We start from the raw sequence: 26,255 nt of genomic DNA, 5'->3' as shown, positions 1-26,255 counted from the left end.
GCTCTTGGGCCTTCAAACAAGCAGTTAGGGTAGCCCAGCTGGTTATACAGAAGATTTGGGTTAGCTGGCACAGCAAATCCAGCTTTTATTTTGAAACTTTGGAGAAAAGACTGGTATCAGACATGAACATTCAAAAAGCCTTAGGTGTATTCCTAGAAAACAAAAGCTCCTCTCCCCCGAGGCAATGTACCACCCCCCCCCACGTTTCCCTTCCAAGCAAGTAATTCCCTCATTTTACACTCTCAACAGTCAAAGTGCTGCTTTACAAATCCAACTTTACAAAAAGATTTTATTGAAAGGATTGAAAAATATTTGTTTTCAACAATATTTAAAACAAGTTTTCAAAGCATTAACAATATGTAACAGGAATTTTACCTCTTAAAAATTCAGTACACTGCTTTATTCCACACTACATCAGTTGTTAGTAACTTCTGAAACTCTCTAGTAGAGAATAACTTCTTAAAGGGAAGAAACCCCAAATTATTTTCCCAGCTTCCACTTTGACCCTTTGTAGACTGGAAAGGATTTGCAGGTATAGTGACATTTACAAACCTTTAGAAACACAGCTCTTAATCAGCAAACCCTATGTTACCAGTACAGTTTAAACAAGTTACTTTGAGTAAGCTACATCTGCAAAATGAGCTTTTATTGCCAATATAACCAAGTCTGCATTACAGCTGTTTTTTTTCCTGGTTGTGCTGTGGTTTGCACAGACGTTACTCACACTTTAAGCAGTTCAATATGCACAACTTGGGTGCTGTTTAAACCCCACTAGCCTGCTTGTGAGCTGCTGGTTTGCAGATTAAAGGCCTCAAAAAGGGACTTTGTACAGTTAGTTAGATAAATCTGTAATGTATTAACACAATTTGGGTTGTGTTTTGATATAAAGCAGCTAGTACAATTAGAATCAACACAGCTTTTTGAAGAAAAAGCAAAGACTAAAGTCATCATGTGACTTTCTTTCCTTTAGTGGGCGACTGTAGCTCTCTGCTTGGCGGATCAATGATCCAAATAACATTGCTATCGAGCAGGAAGAGTTGTACAAGCAAAACTGCAGAAGCCTCAAAGCCAGTGATGCAATTGCAGTACACGATAAATTTAAAGACAACTCCTAATCTAGATCTAATCTAGAGAAAATAGTTAGGTAAGTTGTGATTACAGATTTCATGAAGTATGCACTCTGAAAATCAAAGTTCGGCAATTTAGTCAATAATAGCTTTACTATTATAAAAAGCATAAATAAAAAGTGCTGAATATAATTTTATCTTTAAAAAAATACTAGATAAGGCTCATTAACCATTTCGCCTCACCTCCGCAAAATGATTTCCACTTCCTAGCGTGCCTGCTATCCCACTTAACAATACCTCTACCTAGCCACCATACCCTGTTCCTTTTCTCAATTATTGCATGTTTAAATAAAATAGTTTCAAAGCAAAAAGTCTGACACTTCTATAGTTCAAAAAGTAAACAGTTATTTAGTAACTGAATACTTCACCTAGGAAACCCGTAAGCAGCTTCAAAACAGTGATAAAACAATGACTGCAGATTCAAGTGAAAGAGAAATCCCAAAAGCTATCTGGATATTCTTCCAAGATAGCACAGAATTCATCTATTTAGACCCAATCAAACCAATATTCTATTTTACAAAATTTACAAACTGAGTATTCATTTATATTAACATATTTTTCATTGTGATTTGTATCGTTAATGGAGAGTTTTGTTTCTCTTTTATGGAAAAGTGCTCTCACCTGGATTTAGCAAAATCAGACAAACTGGGGCAGCATCCAAAATGGAAGAGACATTATTTAAACCATCAGAGGACAGCAGGTTAGGCAGAGTTTGGAAATGAATACATTTCCCATTACCACTTTGGACCACATGAACAACGTAAGACAATCATGAAAAGTTCTCACTCCACTTTCAAGGAAATCCCACCTTAATCAGTAAATTAATTCCTCCACAGTATCATGCCACAGGCTTAGATTTAACAGATAATGTCCATTCCTTTAATGACCAATGCAGCAAGACGTTGAAAATGCTGAAGTTTGAATAGTATGATCATAAGACTCCACCAACAGAGAACATAAATGTAAACATTATAGTTGGGTTTGATGTTTTTCAGTTATAGTACAGTACAAACCCTTTATTCCCAACTAGATTTTTTGTTGGGTTTTTTCTTTCATAAAAGCACATACAATAAAATATGTACATGGAGAAGTTAGAAACATTTGAAAGCATCTTATAAAAGTAAATACGAGACTTCGAATATCTTGAGTGTGCTGAAGGCACCGTTGCTACTCTACTGGGAATGTGTCCTCTCATTTATCTACCTGCCTATCAATGCAGCATCCCTTTCTCTATTACTCAGCACCAAGAGCTGGAAGGTATCTATGGAAGTTGAGGGCATTCAGGGCCTAGTATAGGATACTCTTTATTTAAGACAGTAGTGAAACCAGATAACATAGTAGTAATTGAAGTCCAGATTCTTCTTGAACATTTGGAGAATTGGGGTTTTGTGATTTTATAGTCTCTGATGCTGCTATGTATTCCAGAGAATCAAACAACGTTAAGAAAAACCAACACATTGATGATTCCCACCAACAGGAACTGCAGAGCTATAAACTAGCTCAGCTACAGAAATGGAGATCACTGTAATCATCAACTCAGCTCACACTAATGCTTGCCCATGCTATTTGTGGGCAGCCCAGGGTCACACTCTGTTCAAATGGAAGAAACACATATGTATATATATTAAAAAAAAAATACTTTTTTTTTTTACTTAACTAATTCCATCTATTAATAAAAAAAAGCATTCTTCATGGGTGTTTCTTCACAGTGTGTCACATTTGCAGGTAAGGAGAAAGTATTTTAAGCACTGTGTTGATGGGGAGCTGTTCTGGGCAAGATGTATTTAAGCTAACAAAGAGGAGTTTCTTTTTTCTCTTCAAGAAAATTTCTTAGAGCCTTTATATGCATAGCACTCTTAAATAGAATTATGAATGTACCAAATGAAACAGAGTATTTTAATGCCACTTTTCTACTGCCACTTTTCTATTATGTATCTACATTCAACCTACCATGTTACTGGTAAGTTACAGGTTACAATCAAATCTACAGATGCAGTTGTCAATACCAATCAGAAAGAATCAATCTTCAGATTGCTCATTTGAAGGAAATTCACACTGGATTACAACAATCAGAGCCTAATTTCTTCCATTTCTACTCTTGGTGGACAGGAGTAGCACAATAATTTCCAGCCATCAGCAGATTAGACCAATATAAACTATAATCACTATATATGTCTGAGATGGTGACCACACTTGTTAGGCAAAAACTTTAAGATCCAAGCATATAGAAGGGATACTGCCACTTTCCATTCCCATGAGTCTTGTTAGATGTAGACACTCAAAATTCTTCTTCTTCAACAGCAAAGTTATTTTGCTTCTTCCGAACATTCCAGTGTAAACACTCAGCCAAGCTTTCAAACCAGTCGCTCACAGGATCTCGGAAACAGATCGAAGGAAGGGGATAGCAAGAGGTAGTGATGCTAATACTGCAACAACACAGGAACACCCCAGTCAGTCAAGGGCAATCAATAGCATTTGTTCAAAAAATAATCTTCAAGTCACTAGCTAACACAGTGCTAGGCTCAGCCAAGTTGGTAAAGCAGCAAGTTTCCATAATCAAGCAATAACTAAGCCTGCAGCCTCATCTAAAGAGCTTAAAATGGTTAACAGATGCACCGTGGACAGCATTCTTTCACACAGTGAGAATACTGAACCCACTCCATGACATCCTGCAGTCTCTTGCTGGTCTTTACACCAACAATACAGGGACAAAGGAAAAATGTATGTTGCCACCACAGCCTTTACGTTTCCACTAAAAGCAACAGCATGAAGTCTAACACCTACCAAAGGGACAGAGCTCATGTTTAAATCGTTTCTAGTCTCCTGATCTATAGGTCTTTCAACATCAGAGGAAATACAAACAGCTCAAGATGGGGTGTCACGCCAGCTATACATTTTCCTTTCTAGCAACTTGTATGGACCAAGAACAACAAGTCATCCTGAACAGCAAGTCTACATCACAACTCAGTTGCCCTAAATCACCTCCTATTAGGATAAGCCACCATATTTTGCACATAAAAACTGAGGAAACGTCACCCACTGCATTCTGCTCACTCAAGGCAATAGCATCCCAAGTGACCACAACCATTCACTAAGTTCACACAGTTCAAGCCATGTGGCATTATTCAGAGCCACTGCTTACAATGCAACTCCTGTTGGTTTACACCTCATGTTAAGTATACAGAATATTCTGAAGACATGTCATCTTCCTTGCTAAGCACGCAATGTTTATGTGCTTTTATCTTAACACTTCACTTGCTTTCATAGGCAGATCTAAAAAATTTGTTAGAAATGAAATACTTTTCGTGCGGTTTCTGCTGTAAGAGGTGTTAGGGTTTATAAAAGCTTGTTTCTTCACTGTCAGCAACACTTTTGACATGTTAGGCAATGAGAGAAGTGCATGAATCATTATTTTATATACTTCTAGAGAAATGCTACAATCAAAAAAAAAAAAAAAAGCCTGACCTGTCTCCATGGCATATTTCCTGCCTCTTCCTTCCATCAAATGAAACCCACGCTGTATTCCTGGCATCTGGGGAGAGCATAATCTGAAAAAGAGAAAAAGAACTAAACTTCAGGTCCAAACCCTATTTTTCAGGGGCAAGGAACAAAAAGCTCCACCATCCTCTCTCTTCAGTGGAGAACTGACTCTCCATAACATTACAGTTGCACTGATATTGGTAATCTGTCCATAATAAATGTACAGTGACATGCCACACAAGTTCTAAATCTTCATTTTATGTTTGGTATATATATACATAAGTTTTCTACATGCAATAAACCTCCTTTTATAAGTACAAGGTCATAAACCAGAAAAACCTTTCAGTTATAACCAGTGCACACTTTAATGCAGTTGCACGAGATAATTTAGCATCTCTTTCAACAAAAATAAGAAGGTTAATCCAGAAAAATACAGTTTAGTCCATAATGAATCCAAACCTGCCAAATTCAGGAAGTTTTGCTCATATTTAATATACATGCCCAGGAAGAGAAAAGAATTGACTAATATGGGCCAGTATCACCCACTGACATGAAAGTAATTGCAGACAGAGCAGTGCCATGAATAAACAGTTGATTTATGTTGTAAAGCCCCAGTGCACACTTGTTTCTTAATGCTAATCTTCTAATATCCCTAGAGGAGTGCTTCTAAGCACACTACCTCTCTTCCAACTATTTAAGTTGACTGAAGGCTTGTAACAGATCCAAGCAGCAGCAAAGGTTTCTTTCTTACACATAGGTATTTGTTAAAAACACACATTAAGTCCATTTCATATTCAGGTAATATATGCCTTTTTTTCTGCAAGACAGCATTAAAAATAATTAATCAATTACAGATAACTCTACCAATATACTCAAAATCTGCAATATTTGCTGGTTTAGCCATGAAAGTAGAAATCTTCATTCCCTTAAATGCTCATTTACATACACGTTAGCTGAAATGACATAAAATTTTTACGGTCAGCATGCTAACGTATGCACTCCCATTTTGCAGAATGTTACACAACTGCAGTCCAGTAGGAAGCAGTGTGAAGTATTCTGCTAGTGGGTATATTGTTTTAAACAAAGATGCATTCTTCAACCAGACTTGATCTGATCCTCCTACAAATGAAAGAATGTGGGAGATACACGGCATTTCCTGACCTCTTCTGCTTTGGCCTGGTTCATGCAGTTATTACAGAAGTTTTTAACTTAGGAAGAGACATAACGTAACAGAAGCTAACCTTGAGTTCCACTCCAGCAGGAACAACAATAGGTCTGAAAGACAATGAGTGAGGGCAGATCGGGGTGATCATTATTGCAGGAACATTGGGATGAATCATAGAAGCTCCTGCTGCAGCTGCGTACGCAGTGCTACCAGTCGGCGTGGAGACAATGACTCCTGTGAAAGGAGCAAAAATTTCACTTAGATCAGCATTACAATCAATGTGTTACTTTGGAAGATAACTAAGAAATAGCACTGTTATGAAAAAGAAGCACAGAACATATCAACTTGTATTTCACAGGAGAATTGCAGCCTAACATTCAAAAAGTCAGCAGCTCTCCTCTAATCCCGACAAAGCAGGTTGGTTCTATGGCTTCATATAAGTTGCATAAACATCTAGATCTCAGGTTACGTAACTTTGTAACAGTGACATTCATTTGCTTTCAGGGTAAGAGTTCTAAAGAACAGATTTTGTATTTCATTAAACTGTTGCTTGCCTTCACAAGTCCATAAACAAAGCTTACAACACTTCGTTGTGGAATGCTACCAGTGAATACACACACCTATTCATTGCACACTGATTTCTGTCACCAGAGAACTGAAGCTTCAGACTTTGTTTCCATGTGAGAAAATCCTCCAGTAAAATAGCAACAGTCCACACATGAACTGTTAAGCAATTTAACTCAAGAAGCAGACTCACCATCTCCTTGCACTGTTGTTATCAGGTGCCCATCAAGAAAGACATCTACGTTGGAAAGGTAAGATGAAGGACCACGATCCACTACAACTTCATTTAGGACCTGCCATGACATCAAACATTACACCAGTCCATTATTGCTGACTTGGCAATATAAAAAATAACAAACTGAAACATGCTTTCCAGATCTTTGAAAGAATCATGCTGATTTAGTCCTTGCCAAATTAGACTCTCTTTACACCTCTGCCTTATCAAGTGCCAGCTGAAGTTTTTAGATGTCAAGATTTATTTCCAGAAGCTGGTTACCAACAATGTGCAGGGTTTTTCTTTCCACCTACACAAATCTTTAGAATATCCCATTTTAGAACTCCTACTTTGTTTACAAAATAGAAGGAAAGTATTACTCCAGGAAAATACAATATTAGCGCTTATGACTGCAGAAAGTAGCAATGTACACCACTTCCTCATTATTTAGTGCCCATATTTTGAATCAGAGCAACATGGATCAGTCCAACACCACTGAGCTAATGTAAGTAAATTATTGAAAGGGAGAAGGCTGTAATAAAACAAGTACAAAGCAATTTACAAACACTTCATTAGTTCTTTTGCCTGTTTTCCCCTCTGACCTGATATTGCATAACTTGCTTGCCCACTTCTTTCTCTATATTTGTAGACACTACTCCATTTTCTTCTATGCCATTTTGTACTGTCATTTTCTCTCTGTGCTCTTTAACTACTTTCACTTTCAGCCTGCTTCGTAGAACAAGGGCTGCATTGCCTAGAAGTGAAAGAGAGGAAAAAGTACACAAAACCAATAGGCTGGTACAATAAATATAACCCTGTAATGACTAACAAACTGTATGAAATGCCATCACCCATTGCCCAACATTCCCAGTTTCATTTGCAAGATAATTGTCTACACTTGGTTAAAGCTCTAAACTATTTTTTAGTATTAATGAACAGAATGAACGTCAAATTTGAACTCAAGTCTTTCTTCCCTTTCCTCTTGAAAGTTTTATGTGGACACGATCAAGATTGGAAAACAATGTTAAGCTTACATGACCTTCACCAAGACAAAAGCTAAGCTTAAAGAAAATGCATTAACAATACCTATTAAAAGACAATATTCTAGCAATGTGAGAATTTTCTATCTCTTCTCAGGAACCCAGTTTGGATTCAACTCAGTATTGAAGAAATGAAGTATTTTTTGACTCAAGTATTTTATTTGCCCCACTTCTCAGTGAACAGACTTCATAGTTATCCTCTATTTGTATGTTTAGCTGCAATTTAAGGTAAGTTCTGCACTACCTTATACTCATTTCCCCCACAAACAACAAAGTAATTTCTTAGCCATTTTCCATTACAGAATAGTATGGAAAGCAGCACTGGATAAGTCAATGCAATACTTCTGTCAGTTTAATATATATTTCTTGAGATTCAGTCTTATGGGACAACCTAAATGAGTTAGTTAAGAAAATTTACTAGCCTTGGGAAAAGCTCCAGAAAACATAACAAACAAACACCACAACTTGTCCCCTTCAATTTACCTTCTATAACCTGAGTGACTTGGGACTGAAAATTCTCAAAATTAAATGGAGTAAGAAATCCAAGGGATCCCAGATGAAAAGCCATAACTGGAGGTACACTACCCTATCAATAAAGAAAAGAATTTAAAAGCCTCTGAATAAAAGCATTTCATACTTCAACTAATTGCCTGTTAATATTCTATCGATGTAACTTCAACTGTGCATAATAGAAACAACACAGTACATATATTATTTTCAGAATATATAGGGTAAACCAGGCTTGATTAAAAAACGGAATGAATAGCAAGGGACAAATCCGAACTCAAAAAAATCCCCAAACAAAAACCCCAACAACTTTCAAATACTTCAAGAAGAAAAGAGATCTTTAAGTCTATTTCCCAAAAAGACTAACCTGGAAAAGTGAAGAAGCGTAAAGCAAGGTCCCATCTCCTCCCAGGCATATGATAAAGTCTATCTGATTGGAGATATCATCATAATCTAGAAGCAACATTGAAATCCAAGTTCTTAATTAAGTTTTATCAACAGTCGTAATTTCCTACCATAAATTAAGTGCAGCATGCCAACATTCACTCAAGTATAAAAAAACCCAACTGAAACTAATAATAGCAGACCGCAAGACACTTCAGTTTAACAAACTTAACCCAACCAGTAAGGAAATAAAGACAAATAAGCACCATACTTCAGCTCTACTTTCAAGAAATCATTACTATACCTTCTCTGAAGGTGCAAAATTTCTTCTTCACTGGTCCAAAATTCTCATCATTAGCTATAGCAGGGTCTTCCAATACTTTTTTTTCTACATACACTATCATATTGTTCTCCTTAAGAAAAGTAAAAGAAGCTTGTTAATAACCTCTTAAAATGATAAAATATTTTGACTCTCCCTGTAATTTCCATTAGTTTCAAACATATAAATAATATTTGACAGGAGAGGTCTGCATCTGCTGGTTGGGGTTTTATTTCTAATGAGTGGTCAATTCTAATGAGAGTTTTGCAGCACACAAATCACCTAATTAAACTTTGGAACACAGATTACATGATACAGTAACGTTGCTATGTTTGTTCAGGGCTTAAAGGATTAAGCTTTTTATATCCCTTTCCCTGCAACTCAGAACTGAAAATAGAACGAAGGAAAGTTTTTACTTTACTTTTTTTTCCCCCTTAAGCTCTTTACCTAAAGTACTTAAGTATTGATCTTAAACTCTGAAACAAGTTTTACTACTTTCAGTGCGAGTGAGTATAAAGATTGTTTGTACCGTGCAATTCTGTTCATTCCATATTCAACAAAATCAGTAACTGAAACCAGTTTAGGCTTTAAAGTACAGCAAAAATGGAATTTACATTTTATTACCTCAGTAAGATATACACAAAGCTCTTTAAAAGGCTGCAGCAGACTGGCATCACGGATCTTTTTAATAACAAGGACGCTCTTGGGAGGTTTGTTCCATGTCAACCGCTGGCTTGCTGGATCCTGAATGTGCCTAGAGAACAGAAAAATAAAGACAATGTTACTACAGTTTGCTTTGACAACATTCTGGTCTGTTAAGAATCTCTCTTTCAGTCTAATTGCCTGCAGTCCTAGGACAGAAAGAAGAATGCAGTAGCTTGTATGCAATAAGCATCTGAATGCAGTAATCATTGTAATGATGTTTCTTCCCCCATGAAACCAATCAATGCTTTACTTTGTTAAGACAGTAACACAGTATTAAGGTGTCCATTCTGGTAACTGCTACCATGCTAACAGCACATGCAAAAAGGGCTGTTAACAGAAGCACTACAAAAGCTCTTGGATCTTCACAGTCTTCTCAATGCCTTTTGAAGCCTGTACATGTAGACCCAAATTCTACAGATTTTCCCAACTAACACAGGAGAAGGGCAAACAATGAAGATTTTAGTACTGATCCCAAAAGGAGTTTATCCGCTTAAAGTAGCACAACAACTACTTTAAATGTTTTAAAAAATAAATAATTAACTTTAAAAAGTATTTTAAGGCTACTGTCTGCCTGTTGTCAGACAGCTTTCTAAGACTTGAGAAGCTCAAGAACTAAACAAGTAATTTTGCAGCTTTCAAAAGAGTTCAGTAACAGCACCCTCAAGTTGTTCTATAACACACTTAGTTGCTTTAGGAATACCCTGCTGTATTTTCCCTTTTTTTTTGGTATCTATTTCTAAGCTACCTAATTTCACAGTTGTATCTCACGTATAACAAGCATCCCACCATTTTCTACACAGTGCAGATACAGCCCATAAAAGCAAAGCACACTAGTTTAAATGCTGAGAAAGGCAAATTTACAGAGATTTGGATTTTGCACTGCAAGGGTTAAAATAAAACAGATGATGATGCCAGAGATGGAAAAAACAGTTCATTTTAGTTTCCAAACCTCCTATATTCTACATATAAATACAGCAGAAACTGCAGGCTAATGAAGTAGTTACTACCAATAACATTTACTATGGAACAATGCTACCTCTCCGTTCAAACAGAACACTCTGCCTACTCCAACTGTACTTACCAATTCCCCGTAGTTCTACTAAATGAAAGATTATTCATAACATGCTTTAAGATCTTCATGTTTCCTTCCAGGAGTTAGGCAAATGTAACAGCTCCAAGGAAAGAAAAAAAAAGGCTTTTCACGTATTAATAAAGTGCTACCTCAGAAGGAAACATTTCTCTCTGAAAATCTTTTTTCTTCCTAGTTAAATATTTCAGTCATTCCCAATAAAAAGTTGTGAGGCCCTACAGGAAAATCCTGTATAAAATGTTTATTACAGATCTTCAGAGGCAAGATTTCATAAGAAAAATTCCATTTCCAGGAAGAACTTAAAAACAGGCATTTGACCTCCCCCCTCCTCAAGAACACAAGCACTTGACTCTGTTTTCACTGGCTAGTCATTCAATTCACCTGGTCATCCTACAGAACAATCTTCTGAAAGCAGGCTTTTCAATACAATCATCGAGACCTTAAAAGAGACATCAAGACCTTCACTAACTTACACCTGTACATAAAACCTGAATTTTCTATTAAAAAATATCTCTCCAGTGAAGAGAGTTTAATAATATTACTGTCTGTAGAGAATAAAAACCCAAACAAAAAGCTTTTAGAAGCCACAAGAAAAAAGCCCTTAGCTGTGGTAAGAATAATTCACAACTTGGTCTTCAAGCAATTCTTTCCTTCAGTGATCTGAGATCATCCTCTACTCCCCAGCTTAAGCTTCTGAACACTGCTTAAGTAGTCCTTTCCCTGGCAGGGAGTGTGCACGAGTACTGCTCGCAGCCTCTGCGCTCAACTGATCTTGATACTATCATTTTATTGTACCAGCCTGACCCACCCTGTGGGGAGGAGCATCCACATGGAATCAGACGGGCGAACGCGTGAGGCAAGCTGGGGTTTCAGATGAACCGCAGCACTCCAAGCCCTGACTTCAGAACAGACAGAAAGAACGAGGAAGCCCAGAGTTACTTCACACTGCATGATTTCTGCCACACCTTCAGAGGAAAAGCTGGGCTACCACCAACCTGTTTGGAGGAAGACTGCTACCAGCTAGGTAAGGATTTAGGCAAATAGATACTTAAATACTTTGTATTTAACTGGAAGAACAATGAAATACATCCTAGTAGGGACCACTAACTTGCTCAATCTGTAGAAACCCGACATATCTCACCTGACCAAGACACCATTTATTAACTATAAATACATGGTGTAAAAAGCAACACTTTTATGCCACCCAACTACAAGATTAAAATGTTTATATGCCTGCCAAGCAGAAAGCAACCCTTATTCTCACATTAAATTTATCAGCAGTCTAAAGGCAAACTTACCTTGACGATATTCATATGGCAAAAGTGCCATAGCTCGAATACACAAATTCAAACTACCAGCACTATTCACATGCCCTGCAGTGCTTGTGTGTGAAATGGTTATTATTTTTTCTTCCAAAATAGAGATACTGTTTAGGTAGAACAGTGGGCATAAGAACACCACATGAATTAGTAATGTAAAACCAGCAAAATTAATTTCCTTTTATGTCTGTTACCCTGCAGGAAATATTCCAGCTGGCAAAACCACTACAAATCCATACAGAGAAACACTGCTTATGTCCCATCATCCCTTGGGAGGAAAAGTACCCGATGATATTCAAACCTTTATTATACTTTTCAGCCAGCAGATGAAGCTAACGCAGATCTAACGGGGTGTTACTTGAGAGTACAGTTAGCAGTGCTACCCATTCTGCTCTTAGACTGACTTGTTAAAGGGTCAATGTGTGATAAACTGCCAATTTTGGCAATGCAATCCAGCTGGCAATCAAGCAACATGAAAACAGGTAAAACACAAACATGCTAATTAGGGGGTGAATAGTGTAAAAGCAAGCTTTTCTCTTTCACACAGAATAAGCATGAGGCCATTCATTTGATTACTTACATAATCGTTTTAGGATTTTGCAGCATACAGGCCTTTGGTCCAAATGTGGTCACTGGGCATGGTCCGTGCAAGGAACGTGTTCTCCTGCAGATACATATGCAAAAAAGATAATCAGTAAGTAAAAGAAATGTGATGGCAAACTGGGTATAATTAGCTCCCCAGTCACCAAGCCAAATCCTCCAACTTCTTTGAAATCTCCAACTTCTTTGAAAAAAGCCACATTAAGCAATATAGGGCTAAGCACATCTTAAACCTACATTTGTGGTTGACCAGGCAAGGTAATTTTACACATAATAACTCACACATTTCAAATCTAACATTTACCTCCCATTCCTACTCCTTGAGAGTGAATTTAATTGAAGCCCCACAGTTTACACCCCCTCCACAGACTGAGTAATCACTTCCTAAATATTAGTTCCAGGCATATTCTTGTATTTGTTTCATCTTCACTTTGCACAAAGGAAGCATCACAGCCTCAGAGAAGGTATGGTCAAGTTTTCTCGAGTTGGTTCTGCAAATTCATGTCAAGGTTCTATTTAGTTTCAGCTCTTCTGGACACTCAGTACAGAACAGTACATGCATCTCTCAGAGACCACAAAAACATGTAGATAAATTAGGTTTCCCAGTGTAAGTCTTGCCAAGCATTTACAATCTCCAAAAGCAAAACAACTCCTTCAGATGTTTTAGCCAGTCACACTAATGGTGTCCTGATCATGTACATGCTTTTTCTGGTTGTTTAAATCTTTGCACTTAATAAAATGCATATCCTTCAATTCTAAGGTATATGGAGATATGCATCTGCAGCTCCAGGCCTTAGTTTTGAACAGACAGGAAAAAATGCTAACTTTTATCATTTATTTATCTAACACGATCTTGGTCTTCAAATAAACAGGAGCTCTGAAATGTCATTTATCCCCAAACATAAATCCCAGCCAGAACACAGGATTACTCCTAGCCCTAGAATGAGATTATCTGGAGCAAGTCAGAACTGTTCCGCCTTACTTCCCTCCCACCTCCTCCAGCCAATCTGTAAGCAGGAGTAAAACTTGCTCAAGTCATGGAACTGTTGAAATACTAGGTAAATGCTATTAGAATTATCCAGTTAAAAGGAAGGAGGAAATATGCCTTTCCTGTGCTTAATTCAATTAACACAGGAATTGGAAAATAACCTATTGCTTGGTGGTAACAAATCATTCCTGCACTGCCTTCTATTGTGTGTATCATAAAATAACTCAGACCAGCCTCAAGATTCACTTTTAGTACTAAAAAAACCCTCAGAAATCTAATAAACGTCAAAACCAGATGACAGATTAAAAAAAATATAATTAAGGAGTAACAGCAACATCTTTGTTCTATGTCTAGTAAAATACACGTAAGAGTTGAATTCCAGTAATGAAAATGAGTGTTTAATTTCCTATATCTAACACACAGAAGTGATTTTTGTTTTTCACATATACTGTTTTCCATTTTTAAGTCCAACCATTACCTAAAATAGGCACATGACATTCATGACATTCCAACATTTCTTTGCAAGTTCTAATTAATAACTGGCATATATTTTCATTAAGATTTTACCTGGTTTTATTAGTATTCAGTTTATGCACTATTCAATCAACAGAAGGCAAAATGAGTGAACAGGATTTAAAGTTACTTGTTATAAGACTGCCTTTGCTAAGAATAAGCAGCGACGCACTGGAACTTACACATCTTTTAGGTAAATATATGTGTCAGTTCAAAGCAGACAGGCAACTACTTCAACCTGAATATTACACAGCAAGCCTGAGCTCATTTTCTGACATCCTGCAAAACGTCTTGTGACAATTCTGCACTGAATTGAAGGCAGCTAGTGAATGAATGCACAGCAGCTTAATGGAAAAAGAAAATAACCTTGTAAACAATAACCCTAATTCAAACCCACAATGGGTAAGATCTACAAAGACCATTTCTAGTGCACAAGAGAAAAAGCAGTTATTGAGGTAGAAGATAATAATACACAAAAATTTAGCCAACATGGACTTTTACACAGGCTGTCTGAAGTCTACATTCTTGGAGGTTTAAGTTGATTAGGTAAAAATCACCGGTTTTACAGCACACTTTCAACCTAAAGCCTTACATATTGACTATGGCACACAACATAGTAGCTAGAACAGTACAATCAGAGCACAATCCTCTGTGAGCATTTCCAAAAGCATTCAAGTACACTGACTTTCTGAACTACATACAACGATAAGAATTTCCCTAACCTTTTAGCCTCTTCAGATAAACGCTTTTATGCCTCCCTTCACCGTAAAGCTTTCCCCTATGATCTTCAGCCTCACCCATGTATGCTCTGCCTTGCAAGAGCATTCCTACCAGCAAAGCAGTAACTCTGGAAGAGAATTTCATCTGTGGAGTAACTCCTCCATGATTTCGTCCGTAAATTCTGACCTCACTGTAAGTAAGGTAAAATTCTGCTAACACTTCCCACAGATCATGACAGGCTGCTACCACACCGTGTTATTCAGTATCTGCAATAGGTCCAAAGATCACAAAATCTAAAGTTCCATGCAAGCCGTCCACATGACAAGAGCCTTGCAAATAGATTAGAAATTTGGCTCAAAGTAAAAATGGGCATTTCTCACTGCTGTGAAACAAACAATCTGCAAGCTCAAACTTACTTTGTGCTGCCCCATGTTATCATATAACCCAAATACTCACAGAAGTTTTTAATACGCAGTGCTAGAGCGTTAGTAGAAGTCTGCAGAAGCATCTCTACTGTTGACTGGTTCTTCTTTGAGGCTATGAACTCCACAGATACCTCTTTTGACAGCCATGGCATTTTGATTACAGGTCTGCTCTTCGTCTACCCCCCACCATTAATTTCCTGCCTTCATTCTGGACTAACAACCTTCTGAAGTGCATTTTAAGAATCCCTTAAAAGCAACTTGTTGAGCAAGTGGTAAAGTGCTCCCTACTAATTAAAGATCTGGAACAAAGGACAAAACTGTTCTTTCTTGTGACCTGAGCTACTATCGATCTATGAGTTAACATAGCTCAGTACAGATGCATTTGTATGTTCTTTCTGGAAGGTACTTAAAGACTTCTGAAGCTAGGCTGAAATATGACAAATATCACAGTATTTAAAGTTCAAATCTACCCCCAAACCCTGGAAGTACTTGGCCACAGTGGGTTCCTCAAATTTAGAATTAGTATTTTGTGTTCATCTGCGCATAAACAGTAACTTTCAAAGCTTTTAAACTTTAAGAACTTCCCCTAGCTGGAAATAAACCCATACTTTCTTAACTAACCTCCTTACTAGGAAATGCTATCAATACAGGACACTACAAATAACAGTTTTATGTACAGTTTGTCTTCAAAACAAAAAGATCTATTACATTTCACATACCCATTTCGAAATGCAAACACTTTATTGAATCCAGGCTCAGACAGCCTTTAAATGGCATATACAAAGCAAATCAGTAACGTGCTGTCTTGCTGAAGCTGTATATGCACATGGAGAACGTTGCTGAAGTATCTAGAAAAAGCAATTTAAGATCTTCCAAGAAACACTGAAACAAGAGACAGGCCAGAAGCAGCCAGAGCTTATTTACATGAACATCAGTTTAGAACTGATCACCTACATGGTCATTACTACAGAAAATCAAGTTCTTTCCACAGCTTGGCCCACAACAGGACGGTTCACTGATCATCTCCCTCTCTACGTATTACAACAAAACACTATTTTTATTTCATTATCACTTGCTACAGCTCCCAGACTGTAGTTGTTTTGTCATTTTTCTTAAAGGGAGCAACAAAAGGAAGAGCCAGGAGCCATACCGGAATTCTTTGGTGCTTCCCAAGGCTGGTGAAGCAGACAAACTTCGTGACTTGGCTCGTCCTCGGCTCGTGTTGCTCCACTCCTCATCATCGTGACACGTTGAGCAATGATAAGCAGACTCTGAGCTCACATCAGCCTTACTGGTACACAGTTTTTCTCGATTCATCTCCATACTGGAAGTGAAGTAACCTCAGTGAGAGAGAAATTCAATTCCTGTGGAAAAACACCAGGAGAAAGGGGACAGGGAGGAAAGAGAAAAAACCCCTCAGTATTAGCAAAACTAATACAGTAAGTATTAAACACTGAGTTTATACACTTGGATAAAAACTTCTCAAAAGGATCTGGGCAATTGAGAAGTTCTTCAAGGTAATCTGAAGCAATGGGAATTAAAACACATGTTCTCAGATTCTTAAGAGGCTCAAAACAAAGCTGTTTCAAGACCAGCACAGATTCACATCTCCAGTTACAAATGGGATAAGATAAATTTATTTTAGATACTGAAGAGGAAGGAAAGCTTTAAGTATTTGACAAGGAATTAAGACTTAGGAAAAGCTAGTCTCCTATTACATGATATATATCTTCAACAAATAAAACTACAATACCCTAAGCTATAGCAGAAAAAACCCTGTCAAAGTAAGCAAAAAATAATGCAACAGAGATAACCTTAATAACCTTTAGTTCTTCAGAAATATAAGTTATTTCCATGCTGACCAGAGGCCAAAACAAGTTGGAGAACGACACCAAAGTTCTTACACTATCTGGGACAAACTGGGGAGATGGTCCAAAACAAATACAATGAAAGAAGGACAAATGTGAAGGATTTCACTTCCATGAATGAGCAGCACAAATAAAAGATAAACAGCTGGCTAGACAGCAATTTTGCAACGTAAAAAACCCCAAACCCCAAACTTTAACTAACCATCCTCCCCAAAAGTTATTTAACTATCCCCCAAAAGATATTTGGGTGTAAAGTTACCAGAGGATGATAATGGCCACAATTTCACAAGTTTCATGTTTCACAGCATCCCAGCTTCCAGATAACAAAAGCATCAATGAAGTGAAGCTGTAATTTCAGAATGAGCACTGACTCATTACTAAATTAGACAGAACCACCACCTAACCAAATTAAAAAATACTTTTGCTCCTACTGTCGATTACACTTACCCTGAGAGAACACCACTACAAAGAGGTACAATTACTGGCATCCATTAATAATTTGTAAGCTCCTGCACTTGTAAAGATATCAATGTGTAGCTGTTGATCACTCATTGCTCCTGCCCGTTACTTGGGAAACGGTCATTTCAACACATTGATGGGTATTTTTACAATTAAAATTTGAAAAATCTAACTCCATTTTTAGACTACTTTAAGCTCAGTATAAATTTTGTGCCAGTTAGTTGATTTATGCACACAATTACCCTGATGGGGCAGGCACAGATGTGAAACAGACTAAACTCTGACTCAAACAACGCAAGTTATCTTTAGTAGATTTTAATTTGAATTACCTTTTATCACAACCTCACCAAGCTTCAGGAATGGATCTCTGGCTGGTTGTTTCTGAACCAGCTACACAAAACAAGATGTTTAGGTAACTGAGCTTCAGAAAAGAAGTCACTTTAAAATGAGATATTCAGTATCGCTGAACAGAAAGGGTCTTTCAGCATCTGTGTGCGTATGAAGAAAGTTCTTACTCTGTTCTTTAAATCATAATCTAAATTAGCCCACCTTTTTTACTTCACAGGTCCCAAACAGGCCTGAACAAGCCTAGAAACTTGAACAAGACTTAGAAACTGGGTATTTCCAAAAGAAACCCCATCCTCACAGAACTACCCTAGAAAATCATACAAAACAGTTGGGTTTATCTATATCAAGTTAGACTGCTGCTAAAGCGTTTCAGAAGTATTGAAGGTGACAATAAGTAGTGAGCAATCTCTCATCACCTCCTCTCTATCCCAACCTGCATGTTTCTCAAGGATATTCATGTATCCACATACACATGTGCACACTAGGCATCCACTCACTAAAGTCAGAATTACAAGTAATTATTTCTGCACTAAATCTGCACAGCAAAATGAGCACACACAAAAATGCGCAAGTCCACACTACGTAATTTGCCTTTGCTTTACCACCCCACAGGTTATGAACACCTCATTCCTTTATATCCTAACACTGAGAGCTTGATCTGGGCCTAGGAAAATAAAAATTACAACCATTAACCAAGTATAGGGAAATACAACGTCTGTGAATGCAGTTTATGGAGAATTGGTGCTCAGTAACTTAACAGCTGATGCATGTGTGTCCTGTTCCACATCATCACCATAACTGTGAGGTGCAGAGAACAATAATTTATACAGTAAGCAATAAATAAGGTACGTTTCCAGGTGACTTTGAAGTATGTTAACCTGACAGATGCTGTCCATAAAGAAAATCAGATTAGCACAAAACTGGAAGTAAGGAGGTGTACAAACCTACTAAATACAACCTAAGAACTTGATATTCTTTCTATGTAATTCCTTCCAATTCAGGATGTTTTAACTACAATTGTTTTATTAACATTCCCTCACAAGACCTTTATTAAATAAGCAGACTTGACATAAGGACAAAGCTATCACTGAACAGCTCCCAGGATTGGATCCAAAAACTTTAAGCACATGTCAACAAACTAGCAAAAAGGCTGCTCTGGTCTAAATCATGTCCAAAATCTAAAGAACAAAATAAAAGGACTTAGATGTTCAGCATTACAGGACAAAGGACAACTGAGGAAGCATTAACATTTAGCATTAAATGTCTGTGATAGTGACATAAAGTAGCCAGATACCCAACCTTTCACTGCAGTTTCCCACCTTCAACTTCTCTGTCATTATAAATGAACCTCACAGAGCTTTCATCAAACCATCTTTATGTAAAAGGAGACAGCACCGTAACATCCCCCAGGCTTTACTTCACTGCTCAACTGTCATTAAGGAATCGCTCTCCAGGTCAGCTGCAAGTGTTAAGTACAAAGGAAATCTGGAACAATTCTGCTAAGCTTCCATATACACATAATCCACACGCAGGTGGTAAGAGGTATGTGTGCTCACATGTCAAAAACTCTTCTTCTCTCTTATATGATGCTCACATCACTTTTTACGCATCTTCAGGACTGCAGCAGTTCTAGTTTCTTAGGAATTATACCAACCATTCAGCACTTCCCCTTTTGTACATTATTTATCAACCTTGTGTTAGGGCATAAGAGAACAATGTTATATCCAGAAATGAAACCACATGCCCTATTACTACAGATCCCTGTTTGCTTCATCACTTAATTCTGCGGAGAAGTTTCTTTATTATTGTATTCTGCTGCAGAAAGAACTCCAATAGAGGTTATCTGCCTGTAACTCCACCCCTAAGGCACTAACCTCCCCCCCCTTCTCACCCCCAAAAGAAGAAACAACTGCAAGCGGGTAGGCAAAACTTCCTTTTTGGTGTAGTTTATAACTTCATATTCCAGTGTGCGCACAGGAAAACCGGCAAAGTAACGCTCCCTATTGAAGTGCAGCGGTCTGACAGCGGCTGAAATTTAGCAGCGTGTTTTTTGATGACATACTCCAGTGCTATTTCTACTAAAAACCGGGCAGTATGACCATCACGTGTTCAATACCCGGGGAAAACAAGATCATTTGTTAGCCCTGCCGCTTCAAACACCAACACACGCACCGACAATACCAAAGAATAAGCTTTAATTCCCCGAAACTCACCCCGTAGCCAGCAATGTGCGTGTGTTAAACAGGCGAGGAGCCGGAACGCACACACCTCATGTGTGACCAAAGACCGCGGGGCAGACACTACGCGGTTTGACGCTTTACCCTTTCGGGAACGTGTCCCAGCTCAGGGCTGCTCGCCGCTCACGGTAACAGCGGCACGGAGGGTACAGTCCCGCTGCAGCCTCCTCCCGGGGCTGCAAGCGAGACACCGGCAGCAGCAGCTCTCCGGCTATCACCGGCCACAGGACCGCCGCAGCTCCCGCCCGCCCGCGCTGGCTCCAGGGACCGGCCGTCGCCGCGCCGCCCCCCGCGGGGACACGAACCGGGGGACACGCAGCGGCCAAGCCCCAGCTGGAGGCCGCTTGGCCCGGCCGGGCTTCTCCGGGGGCTGCCCCTTCAGCGCAACACCCCGCCCTGCGCGCCGAACTCACCGCGCCCTCGGCTGCTGCCCGGCCCGGCGGAGCGTCCCCCTGCTGCCCTCTCAGAGGCCGGCGAGTCGGCCCCGACCGTGCTGGTGGCGGCGGCCGCGGCGGCTCGTGGGCAGTGAGCGGGGCCGGCGGACCCTGCGCGCCTCCATCGTCCTCTCCCCGCCTCCTCGGCAGCGTCGGGCCCGCAGGCGGGGCAATGCGCATGCGCCACAGCGCTGCTCGCGGACCGGCGGCCCGCCCCTGCGCAGCGCGGAGGGTACGAGCGAGCAGCTGCGCATGCGTGATGCTTGTGGCGAGGGGTTTGTGTGAGGCGGGTTCTCCTTTCCCCTCTGCTTTTACTTTTAATTATAAATTATGTGGGGCTAGAATTAGAGCTCAGCAGAAAATCGCAATAAAAGGAGCAAGAAACGCGAAGAAAAGGGCAACCCCCCTCAAACATCCAACACAAAATGCACCGTAACAGCACTGACGGGTGGTGGTCTTGCTGAGGAGAAGCGGATGCACCGGCCTCAAACACACTCAAGGCCGAGCAGTCACTGGATCTCGAAATCACCAAGAACTTGTCACAAACTTCAGCAGAGGTAGGCTGAGGGCCCGATATAGATGCCAACAAGAAAAAAATCCTGCACAGGTACCAAATCCACTCAGGTTTTCTAATTTCTCAATTACGTTTTCAACCAATAGCACTTTAAAGAGATCATACATGTGTAGCTCGCTGGATTGTAGATCAGGAGAAACCCACAAAGTGAGAACAAGTCACACCATTTGACAGTGTGGCAATTTGGGATTATTTTTTTTTTCCTTCTTCCTTTATGTAGAAATTCATGTTTTCAGGAAACTGGGGAGCTGCCAAGAAGTGACAGTCAATAAATGACACGACAAACCTGAAAAAGAGGAAGCAGTTGCTACATGTGGGGAAATACCGTAGCAATGCTACACCACTTTCTAACTGAAGTATTTTCAGTCCCAGTTTCTCTTTAATCCTCCTTCCAGACAGTGCTAAAAGCCCGGTCTACAAGGAATTAAGGAAACAATACACAGGTTTTTGCAGTTAATGATATCCTGGAGACTCAAATGGCTTTCACGTGCTGAAAGTGATACTCAAACCATAAAGGGACAACACAACATGAGGAAGGAATATAGCAGTAAGTTTTACAGATTCAAAGCACTCATCTTAAGAGCTGCAGTAAAACATGTTCCAGCAAAGAGGAACACAGTGCCTGTGTTAACTGTCCATACCCAATTACTGACTACAGAAGCTAACCAAAGAGTAAATTTTCATTCGAGTTGGCTCTTGGGATGGATTTTTCCAAATTCATTAAGATGAAAGTGAGAAATCACCACCAAAGCCATTTTCCTGAAGGATGTATATTGGCTGTTATGGGAGGGTTTTTTTCCCACACACAGAAACTTCATGCAGTTGCTTAACATTTTGCAAGAGGCATGAACTGTGACATAATGAACACTTATCCTCATTAATCAGTGGAGATAAGGCTACTAATCAGCTGAGCCTATCCTATTTATAAAAGAGCTACAGTTATAACAGCAAATCTGAGCTGTCCAGGTTCAGCAGTGACCTTGGAAGTTCTGTTTGCTGGTGTGGACAAATGTAAGAGGCAGACTGGTAACATCTCTTCTGTCCTCCACAAACTGAAGTGCCATGAGAAAGAGAGGAGTCTTAAATTGCTTTTGAGCATGTTCTCCTTAACAGCATGATCAGAACAGTGTAGCTCAGCACTCTATCCCAGGTTGTGCTGCCTTTCTTTCAGGGAAGACACTGGACAAAAATAAAGAGAAATGTTGGCAGAAACACTGAAAAATAAGCATAAAAACCACACTGCATTTTTCTACTAAGGCTCTCAGTTTTGTGAAATATAATTTGACTGGCTTTAGATTAATAAAAAAGATAACTATAAAAACGTTGTTTGTTTGACCAGTTGGACAGAAGACTGGGGCCTGATAGAGAGAGGCTCTGCTCAGCCTCCATCTACAACTCAAGCCTATTCAGCAGAAGGTATTTCCGTTGAACAGGAAACAATTATCAGATTGTCTCTATTAGCACCTAAGAAGGTTGATGAACATAGTTCTTACCTCTCAAACTTCCTTTCAATCTGTGGTGATTCAGAATTCCTGAGGAATCACAAGGAGTAAAAATGGAACACAGAGGTTAAATTCTTGTCAAAATGGTGGCACATGAGCATGACGAATGAGCTATTTATCAATGGCCACAAACTACAAAGCCACTGACATAAAGGCAGAGAAATATATGCTATAGCATTGCATTATTCGGGCCAATTACAAACATCTCTAGTCGTTACATAAATATCATTATCCCAATTTTAAAGACTGAACTGGATTAACTGACTTGCACAAGGGTTAAGGAATTTGTGCTGGGCACAGCTGAGATAAGCCATCAGGAATGTTGGCATGTAGCCCCACACTCAATCCACTTGACAATACAGATCTTCTTTGATAATGTCAGATGATGATTGAAAGCTATTGGAAGCCAGTAAAGAAATCTTAGGTAATAGGGAGTGGGGAGATTTTGGAGAAATCTAACATGTGAAGAGTAATACCAACTGTCTGTATCAAGGAGTAGCTCCCAGGATTTACCTCCTATCTCATAGCAGAATTCGGAGAAGAGACAGACCTAAGGAGAATAGCTTGGGATACAGCTTGGGGTGTTCTGGGAGATGTTCCTGTCTCTCCTTGCATGACTAAGGGATTCTGTTTATCTGCCTTCAAAACAGGTAAAAATAATTACTTACTTCTATCAATCTTGTCAATACTGTGATCTCACTACACAGGAGTGATACAGGAAATGCCTCTTGGCACACACGCAAGGAGCACACACAGTCCTTATTTTATGCATTTCCAGTTGCTACCCTAATACAAATAAGAATTAAAAAACAGGTCTATTTATTACACTATTTTACTGTTCACAGGAAACCTGGTGATTCTTTTTAGGAAAGACCTTGATTCACAGGAGACATTGATTATTTTTAAGAAAGCAGCTTTATGAATTGGAACATTTAAAAGCTTCTAGTTGCTCCAGTTACTCCAGAGGAATTAGAAGGACACTGCTGCAGCACTGTCCAGCATTTATGGTCCAACACTGGAATATATGGGGGGTTTCCCTGCCCATGAGAGGGGGGTTGGAACTATACAATATTGAGGTCCTTTCCAACCCTAACTATTCTATGATTTATGACAGGAACATAGAAGAGATGTCAGAATCCAGCCTTATAGAATTCTCGTTCTCTCAGTGTTTAAAGGAATCTGCTTTATTTGTATCCCCTAGGCTAACATGGGAACACACCTCATCACCATAACAAACAGTTAAAAGATATTGAAATTGCAACTTTAGCTGCTAGTTGGCTCTTGATAATGGGGGAGCTGGTTGTTCCTAGTCCTTTACTTGCCAGAAGCCACCCAAGTCAAATGAGTAACATGAACACCCTGTTGCAATAAAGGAGGAAGTTGGGTCACAAGCTTTCAGAACTGCCCAAACTTTGAAAACAGTTTGATGAGCAGCAGCAAAGAAACAGTAAGATGGTTCCTTTACATTTGATTCCTGTTTGTTATCTTGTATTATAAATCACATTGACATCTAAAGACTGTTATGCAGCCACAGAATGATTTTAAATAGCAGGAGGCACAAGTTGAACAAGTGACATGGAAAGTAAAGTGGCCAAACCCTGTTCTTGTCACTAGCAAGGGTTAACAAGTGAAAGAATTATCACTGCAGGCTTTTCCTGCTTAAGTGTTGTACAGGTATGAAATACCATGCTCTTGTTCCAATGTAGATGGAAAACTCATTCTTCTACCTAGATTACCACAACAAAACCTTATCACATCCCAGGTGATTGCAGTAAGCACCAAGTAGTCATATGATATGTGTGCAAACACACACAATCATGACTTCGATGCAGATGGTGATTGTTAACTCATCGTGAGTTAACACATTTCTGCTCTGGAAGTCAGAAGGGAGCCAATGTGCAGCTTGCTCATGAAGAAAAATGTCCTTCCAGCCCAGTTGCAAGTCCAAGAGCTTTCATGTCCACCATCAGCAAAGGTACTCACATCATCTTACTATGTAGTTCTAAAGTCCCTGGAAGTCAGCACTCCTTTGCAATGGTTGGCTTATCAGACAGTGTACTCTTGTATTAAACACTGTTAAAACCAAAACAACACAAATCAGTCCCTAGATTAAAAAGTTACTCTTCCTCTTTTTTTTTCTTGTAATTGAGGCTCTTTGTTCCTCTGACCTTTAGGTTTGTGCTGTCCTAGGAATTATCTAATAGCACAAGGAAGTGACTTGTTATCACCATGACACTTGTTTTTTGGTTGTTGGGTTCTTTGGGATTTTTTGGGGTTTTTTTTTGTGTGTTGATAAACCTAAAATCTTGATAGAAGAACTTCAAAACAAAGTGTCTGGATGCTGATTTGCTGAGGAAGGTAATTTCACCAAGATGTGAGCCAATCTAGGGTTGATGCCAGCACAACCTGGACTTGCAGAGACAGAGTTAATGCTTGCAAAACTGTATGCAAAGGGAAAACTTAAATATATTCCAGACAGCAGAAACATATAAAACCAGCTGATGTGATCAGTACAACACAAATGAAGAGGAAACCAGTCTGGAGTCCAAAAGCTTCAATGTATGATTGTATTAAGTCAGAATATAAGCCTTACATCACACCCTTCTAACTGTCAAAACCAGAAATGACACTAGTCTCTGCCAACTGCTGCTTCATTTGCATCAGAATTCTCTATACCCCAGCATTATTAATGTTCTCCTTTTCATGTATTCAGCTTGTGTTTTGCAGATGCTCAGATCACAGATGCATTTGAAAACCTTCCCATTCAGAACCTTTGTTCTAGTTCACAGAAAGCCAAAGAAAGGTGATGAAGATACCCTTTTCCTTTGGGAGGTATATTTTCTTTTGTGCAAACACCCCATATTGAAATAACAGCCTACACTATAGTTAAATGATCCTTCATAGAAAAGAGGAAGGTAATTTTTCAGATCAAAGAATGCCACACTCAGGAGATCTGCACCTGCACTTACAATAGCTTGAGTGAACTTACTGGTCCTTCCACCTCAGGCAGAGGCTTACAGCGACTGTGGACCCCAGTGAAACCCATTCTTTCCCTGAGACATTTTCTCTAGAAAAAGTACCAGAATGAAGCATATTCATGTCTCATGATTACTAACTAGCTACCCTTAGGCACCGGTTTACCTTCCTTCTTCATTCACACATGAGTTTCACAATTCTGTGGTCAGGCAGCTATATATATTTAAAAAACCATCAAGATATCATCCATGCATATTGCCATCTCCCACCAGCCCTATGGCTCCACCTTCTTCCACCAGGTAACTATCTTTTCCTTAAAGATAAGTGTTTTCTTTTTAAAGACTGCGTTTTCTTTTCAAGACACATCTTAGTTTCCTGTTTGCTGATTTCTTCCTCTACTGCTAGAGGACAAGCCTTCCAGCATCTCCAGTTCTGGCAGTGATCCTCACTAACGTTCAGAGATGCCCAGTAAGCATGGCTGACCCCAAATTACTTTTTCACTTCCTGTTTTGTCTCAAGTATTCACCTATTTCGAAACGGCAAATTGGTCATCCACAAAACATCTCAGTAACCAGGTAAGCAACATAATGCTTTTAAGTCTATTACTAAACAACTCCTAACAACAGGAAAACAGGACTTGGTGATACCTCAACAGGCCATACATTTGTCTGCCCCAAGGCAGGAGCAAGTCTATCCA

General features: G+C 39.2%; 2 protein-coding genes and 1 long non-coding RNA gene across 8 annotated transcripts; 2 read left to right on the top strand and 1 right to left on the bottom strand.

Annotated features, from left to right (window-relative positions):
- Positions 1-273: 273 nt before the first annotated feature.
- NADK (NAD kinase) lies at positions 274-20,626 on the bottom strand. Of its 6 annotated transcripts, none has more exons than XM_062620002.1 (12): positions 20,486-20,626; positions 16,311-16,524; positions 12,495-12,578; positions 9,425-9,554; positions 8,786-8,894; positions 8,465-8,550; positions 8,074-8,176; positions 7,153-7,304; positions 6,530-6,629; positions 5,849-6,006; positions 4,593-4,675; positions 274-3,553 (listed from the first exon to the last, which is right to left on the bottom strand). In XM_062620002.1, exons 2-12 carry the CDS (start codon positions 16,481-16,483, stop codon positions 3,406-3,408), a joined length of 1,326 nt encoding a protein of 441 aa, XP_062475986.1. In that variant the 5' UTR covers positions 16,484-16,524; positions 20,486-20,626; the 3' UTR covers positions 274-3,405. The 6 variants fall into 6 exon arrangements, with proteins under 6 accessions (XP_062475986.1, XP_062475988.1, XP_062475987.1 ...); XM_062620004.1 differs by lacking the exon at positions 20,486-20,626 and adding an exon at positions 20,049-20,245; XM_062620003.1 differs by lacking the exon at positions 20,486-20,626 and adding an exon at positions 17,927-17,949.
- Positions 18,603-21,857, top strand: LOC134164409 (uncharacterized). The gene is made up of 3 exons (XM_062620110.1): positions 18,603-18,635; positions 20,081-21,063; positions 21,301-21,857. The coding sequence occupies exons 1-2, from the start codon at positions 18,603-18,605 to the stop codon at positions 20,789-20,791; spliced, it is 744 nt and encodes a 247-aa protein (XP_062476094.1). The 3' UTR covers positions 20,792-21,063; positions 21,301-21,857.
- A 1,252-nt stretch (positions 21,858-23,109) lies between these two features.
- On the top strand, positions 23,110-25,290 carry LOC134164369 (uncharacterized). Its single transcript, XR_009965118.1, has 2 exons — positions 23,110-23,232; positions 23,697-25,290. It is a non-coding gene; the product is annotated as an uncharacterized LOC134164369 (long non-coding RNA).
- The last annotated feature ends 965 nt before the right edge of the window (positions 25,291-26,255 follow it).

This window comes from Pezoporus occidentalis, unplaced genomic scaffold (genome assembly GCF_034315485.1).
Source record: "Pezoporus occidentalis ecotype Australia unplaced genomic scaffold, CSIRO_AGI_Poc_V1 ctg219, whole genome shotgun sequence".
In the NCBI taxonomy this organism is placed as follows: domain Eukaryota; kingdom Metazoa; phylum Chordata; class Aves; order Psittaciformes; family Psittacidae; genus Pezoporus; species Pezoporus occidentalis.
This window is presented reverse-complemented; position numbering and strand designations above follow the sequence as displayed.

Excerpts from the sequence above, each read along its gene's own strand:
- NADK (XM_062620002.1), bottom strand. The coding sequence starts at position 16,483 with ATGGAGATGAATCGAGAAAAACTGTGTACCAGTAAGGCTGATGTGAGC. Across the intron at positions 6,630-7,152 it reads AGCAAGTTATGCAATATCAG|GTCCTAAATGAAGTTGTAGT; the intron begins GTCAGAGGGGAA and ends ATGTCATGGCAG. Across the intron at positions 3,554-4,592 it reads GAAATATGCCATGGAGACAG|TATTAGCATCACTACCTCTT; the intron begins GTCAGGCTTTTT and ends GTGTTGTTGCAG.
- LOC134164409 (XM_062620110.1), top strand. The coding sequence starts at position 18,603 with ATGTGTGTCCTGTTCCACATCATCACCATAACT. Across the intron at positions 18,636-20,080 it reads TCCACATCATCACCATAACT|GCGAGGAGCCGGAACGCACA; the intron begins GTGAGGTGCAGA and ends TGTGTTAAACAG.